The 6304-nt window shown below is 40.8% G+C and overlaps 1 protein-coding gene across 1 annotated transcript in view; it reads left to right on the top strand.

Moving 5' to 3' along the window:
- The first annotated feature begins 1089 nt into the window (after nt 1–1089).
- Nucleotides 1090–6304, top strand: part of LOC118745470 (actin-related protein 3-like) — a 7822-nt gene continuing 2607 nt past the window's right edge. The window contains exon 1 of the mRNA XM_036478918.1: nt 1090–1311. Coding sequence (XP_036334811.1) covers nt 1090–1311 — 222 coding nt within the window. The remainder of the gene's footprint in view (nt 1312–6304) is intronic.

The raw sequence follows: 6304 nt of genomic DNA, 5'->3' as shown, positions 1-6304 counted from the left end.
TATAAGCAATAGGGGTAGCGAGACTACCTTCATAACGAAGAGCAGAAGAGAGGTCCTGGCTGTTACCCTCGTCTCAGAAGATGCGGAGGTTATGATCAGGAACTGGAGGGTGCTTGATGAGCATTCCTTCTCTGATCACCGCTTCATCCACTTCGACTTAGATGGGGTCCCGTCCAAGGTACCTCCCAGAAGAAATCTAAAGAAAGCCGATTGGCATAAGTACAGAAAAGAGCTTGATAAGCGGCTCTCAAGAACCACACTAGCAATTCCAGGGAACTCTAGGGACCTAGATAGGCTGGAAAATCGCTTTACTGTGGCGTATGGCAAGGCTCTGGATCAGGCCTGCCCCATGGTAAAGCCGAGAGGCAAAAAGAAACCACCCTGGTGGAATTCGGAGATTGACGAGGCCCGAAAAAATTGTCGTAGAGCCTTCAATCTCGCAAAATCCTCGGGAGGCGATATGCAATGGGAAATCTATAAGTTAAACTGGAAATATTACAAGAAACTATTAAGGAAGAGCAAGAGATCCTCATGGAGGAACTTCTGCAGTGGTATGGAATCCGTATCAGAAGGTTCTAGGCTCAGGAAGGTTCTCTCTAGTTCACCTCGTATCGCCCCGGGATGCTTGCTAAGACCCGACAGAGCGTGGACGGAAACTGGGGGGAATCCCTGGACCATCTTCTGAGCACGCACTTTCCAGGCGCCACCGAGCAGCCACTGAACGAGCCAATAAGAGATAGCGGTCAACCGGTTACGGTAGACCTTATCACCAAAGAAAAACTAATGTGGGCAATAGGATCCTTCAAGCCTTACAAATCTGCGGGTCCAGATGGTATTACACCGATTCAGCTGCAGCAATCTATGGAGCTAAGCTCAAAATGGCTGTGTGCTATTTTTAAGGGAGTCCTCACTCTTAACTACATTCCAGAGACCGGGCAAAGGTCAAGGGTTGTCTTCATTCCTAAAGCGGGAAGAACATCCTATACTAGCGCCAACGATTTTAGACCTATTAGTCTATCATCTTTCCAGCTCAAGATAATGGAGCGACTGATTGAATCCTTTCTCAGGGAATCGGTTGCATACAAACTTATGGCTTCGCATAATGCCTATACGAAGGGGAAGTCCACCGAAACAGCGCTACACGAAATCGTGTCGCATATTGAGAAATCCCTTGCGATAAAGGAATACACCTTGATAGCATTCTTAGACATTGAGGGTGCTTTCACCAACATCACACCTGAGGCAATCACGTCAGCTCTAACGGGTCTGGGCATCGACTCACAGCTGGTGTCGCTTATACGACAGCTGCTAGTAGGCAGGGTCGTGCAGGCGGAACTGGCGGTGGTGTCGCTGGACAGACACGTTTGCAGGGCAACCCCGCAGGGTGGGGTCCTCTCCCCCCTTTTATGGGTCATGGCGATAAATGAGTTATTGCAGACCCTGGAAGGGGAGGGAGGCGCCAAGGTCATTGCGTATGCTGACGACCTTGCGGTGGTTGTGAGTGGAAAATTTCCACCAACTCTGTGTGACATTATGCAGGACAGACTAAGGTTAATCGAAAGATGGACCAAGGAGAAAGGTCTGGGTGTTAATCCAGATAAAACGGACCTGGTGCTATTTACCAGGAAGTACAAGATCCCCTCACTTCAGCTCCCTGCCATAGGAAATAAGATTCTGAAGCTAGGGTAGACCGCAAAATATCTAGGCGTAGTCCTGGACAAAAAGCTGAACTGGGCGCAAAATATACAAGAGCGTGTTAAAAAAGCGACGGTAGCCCTCTAGGGTGCTTTCAACAACATCACACCTGAAGCAATCACGTCAGCTCTGTAAGGGGGCGATTGGGCGTAGCTGGGGGCTGTCCCCTAGCATCATGTACTGGCTATACACGGTAGTTGTTAGGCCGATTCTATTATATGGGGTCTTGGTATGGTGGCCAAGTCTCAACAGGAAATCTACAACTGAAGCACTCCAAAAGGTGCAAAGAACTGCGATGCTCTGCATCTGTGGGGCTCTGCGCACAACTCCATCGGAGGCTATGTGCGTGCTGCTCGACATCTTGCCAATTGACATTGTTGGAAAACAATCAGCGGGGTGTGCCGCCTTGAGGTTGAGGGAACTACCAGGCTGGAGGGACACTCAGGAAGGCCACACCGCAATCTTAAAGAACGTAAATATACCGGACACGGATTACCAAGGTTGAACTTCACAAAGAGGTATAGGATTTCCATTCCAGATAGAAAATTCTGGTCAGGAGGGGCTCCCGATGAAAATGGATCACTCCACCTCTACACCGATGGCTATAAGCTAGACGGAAAGGTAGGAGGGGGGGTTTTCTCAGCACGGCTGGGGCTGGAAATATGTTTTCGCTTATCCAATCACTGCAGCGTCTTTCAAGCTGAGGTCGCTGCTATATTGGAAGCGGATGAGCACCTACGTACAAGAGAAGTCATTTATAACGATATCTTCATTTACTCAGACAGTCAGGCCGCACTCAAAGCGCTCGACTCCGTCACATGCAGTTCAAAAACCGTAGCAGACTGTCGAAGATCTCTAAACGAGATGGCTGAGCAGTCTGCGCTTCACTAGGTATGGGTTCCGGGACACCGGAACATGCCAGGCAATGAAAAGGCGGACGAACTTGCAAGAGAGGGCACATCCGCTCCACCTTCGCGGGCCTGGAAGGGATTAGGCATGCCGCTCGCTACCTACAAGCTCATTCTAAGGGATCTGTCTCTTAAACTAGCAAGGGACAGGTGGAATAGCCTCACCACTTGCAACAAAACGAAGCTTACATGGCCAAAATGGGACAAAAGCGGTCGAAGGATCCCCTCATGCTGAGCAGAGGGGACCTAGCCGCAGCTGTGGGTCTGCTAACAGGCGACGTTGCTATCGGAAGGCACGCGGAGAGGTTAGGGATCCCCCATAACGATTTCTGCAGAAGCTGCAGAAATGAAGAAGAGCCAGAAACCTTGCGGCACCTGTTATGCGATTGCCCGCACTTTGTAGAAGAAGACAAAAGTTTATGGGTTCAGGATTCTTTGAGGACCTAACCGACATAGCCGAAGTAGGCATACGGCAAGTTCTGGGTTTCGCGAAATCCACACGATGGTTTGAGTAGGAGGGTTCTAACGATCCGCGTGGTATCACAACGGGCCCACAACCAAGGCCCTATGTGTGTGCTAGTGGGGTCACTGGCAGCCACTTCAACCTAACCTAACCTAACCATCACGTGTACGTGCTATTAAACTAATGCTTTTTTCTCAAGTAGTTTTGCTCAGTGGCAATTTATACATATGTATGTAAGTAGTAGCGGTACATTGGGTGAACTAAATGCATTCCTACATACTTATTTATGTACAACTGTAGGTAATATTGTACGCGTCTTTCCAGGTTGGTTAAGTGCGGGCGATAAACCCATGTAGCATAGTTACCCTGCAGTGAAATCCCAAACTAGTCAGAAAAAATACTAGTTTACAGCTAGAATTTCCAGACAGAAACCGAACTAGTTCGAAAATTACCAGACTTGTACCAAGTACAAAACGATTTATTCATGTCCTGTTTTATTTTACTTCGACAGTTTAATACAATAAAGTACACAAAATATTGTTACATTATTCAATTATATCAGTCCTGTTAAATAATGATTATTATTCATAATGATTATTAATTAAAGCATGCTTTTTTGGATAACCGTTTAATGTTTAAAAAACTATATTACCACCTTTTTCATGATTAATAAATAACTACTTTAAAAAAATGTTGATTCATTAATTTTAATTACATCATTATTTTGTTATTTTTGATCATTTTCAATTATTTTTGACTTTTTTTAATTACACGATTAATATAATTATTTGATTAATTTCTATTATCAATCACCAAGCCAAACTATGGACAAAAATTAAGAATATTTAATAACTGCTTGAATTATTTATTTATTTTATTCTTATCCAAATCTCAAATTTCAAACATTAATTATTACTTTTATAAATTTTTAAAAATAATGGACTGAAATGTGCAAAGTTAATGAATTTAATTGGTTTACTTTTATTTTTATTTTAGTTCACTCAAAAATGATCGAAAGTATTCATTTTATTTTTAACTAAAATGTTTTTTTGTTATTTTAGGAGCTTTTCCGGCCGGTAGTTTAAAAAAGGAAAAACAAGTTTCCTTTTTTCCAATTGGACACATTCGACGAGCAGATGAGCGATAATAAACATTAGGCTGTGATATTTTTATTTATAGTTATTTATTAGTGATGTCAAAGTTAAATATGTTAAAATAATTATTGTGTCAAATGTGATGTAAATGTACAGATGTAAGTGTTACCGTCGAAGAATTGTATTTGTATATGTGTATATGTGTTGTTTCCATACTGCAATATGTAACATTGTATCTAATGGTTGTGTTTTTTATGTTTTCTTTTCCAAATAAATAAGAACAGACTCCCTGAAGAAGGCGAAAAACAACGCCGAAACGCGTAGGAGGAAAAAAGGAAACTTGTTTTTGCTTTTTTTAACTACCGGCCGGAAAAGCTCCTAAAATAACAAAAAGATATTTTGAAAACTGGCCCGAAAAATAAATAAAATGTTTTTTTTTTGCATATTCAATATTATTAAAAAAGATAAAAATATAGTATTTATTGTACCTGAAAACTTTTACTTTTAATAACATTTAATGAAAAATGCATTTAAATTTATATTCGAAAGTTTTAAATATCTATGTATTTATTTTTGCTTTTAATTAATACACAACAAATTTAACACTAATTATTGGCAAATCTAAAGCTGCTAAAAAAATGTGTAATATATTAAAGTGTAATTAAAAGTTTTTTATTGTATATTCATGAATTCATTTTATTTTTTGACTCCCAAAGTAGTGGTTTTGGTCCATAATTAGACTAGTATTTTTCTGTCTATTTTGAACTAGTATGAGACTGGTATATTCTCACCGAAATCTGACAATTGCCATCTCGTAGAACATCCCCATGTTAAAAATACCAGTTTTTTGCATGGAAAAAAGATAGTTGGCTGACTAGTTGTGCATGCGGTTCATACTAGTCGTGAGATAGTTTACAACTAGTTTATTTGACTACAGGGTAAATACTGTGTACATACCCGCAATTAAAATGGGGAAAATGTTACAATTTCGGCATGTGAAAAAACTCTAAAGTACACATAAATTGTGGCTTCCAAGACATGTACGAAGTGATTAGCACAGCTGCAGCCTTCAACTTGTCAACTTGCGGGAAATTCCCCGATTTGCAGGGAATTTCGGTTTAAGTGGCAACCGGGGAATGGGCAATTTTTTTCGGGGAACTGGGTATGTTATTTTTATACCCGAGCGCACTTGTGCACAAGGGTATTATAACTTTGTTCACATAACGGTTGTTTGTAACAGGCAAAACGAATCGAGATAGATATAGACAAATGTATACATAAATGATCAGAATGAAAAGAGAAATCGATTAAGCGGTGACTGTCTGTCCGTCCGTCCGTCCGTCCGTCCGTCTGTGCACACGATAACTCGAGTAAAAATTGAGATATCTTAACGAAACTTGGTACGTGAACTTCTTTTGGGCGTGGGACAGATGGTATTGAAAATGGGCGAAATCGGATAATAACCACGCCTACCTCCCATATAACGGTAATTTTAGGAAATACAAAAACTGCGATATTTTAGTAACTACTGAAGCTAATTCACTCAAAATTGATACTTACAATGAGTTTCAGACGGAAAACATGAATATTATAAATTTTTGGAAAATGGGCGTAGCCACGCCCACTTATGGTTACATGTATATATCTTGGTAACCGCTGCACCAATTTCTTCCAAACTTAGCACAGTTGTTGGCCTTAGTACAGCTTACTAAATGGCTGAAAATTTTAAAAATCGGACAATAACCCCGCCTACCTCCCATATAACGGTAATTTTCAGAAAAACGAAAACTGCGATATTTTAGTAACTACTGAAGATAATTCACTCAAAATTGATATTTGCAATGAGTTTTAGACGAAAAATAAGAATATTACAAAATTTTGGCAAATGGGCGTAGCAACGCCCACTTATGGTTACATCTGTATATCTTGGTAACCGCTACACCAATTTCTTCCAAACTTGGCACAGTTGTTGGTACTAATACAGCATACCAACTGGCCGAAAATTTCTAAAATCGGACAATAACCACGCCCACATCCCATATAACGGTAATTTCGAGAAATACAAAATCTTCGATAAATCAGTAAATATTGAAGCTAATTTATTCAAAATTGATGATTGCAACAATTCTTTACCAAGAAATACG

This window comes from Rhagoletis pomonella, unplaced genomic scaffold (genome assembly GCF_013731165.1).
Source record: "Rhagoletis pomonella isolate Grant_MI unplaced genomic scaffold, Rhpom_1.0 Rhpom_scaffold_00009, whole genome shotgun sequence".
Classification (NCBI taxonomy): domain Eukaryota; kingdom Metazoa; phylum Arthropoda; class Insecta; order Diptera; family Tephritidae; genus Rhagoletis; species Rhagoletis pomonella.
Note: the sequence above shows the minus strand (reverse complement) of the source record. Positions and strands in the feature narration are given on the sequence as shown.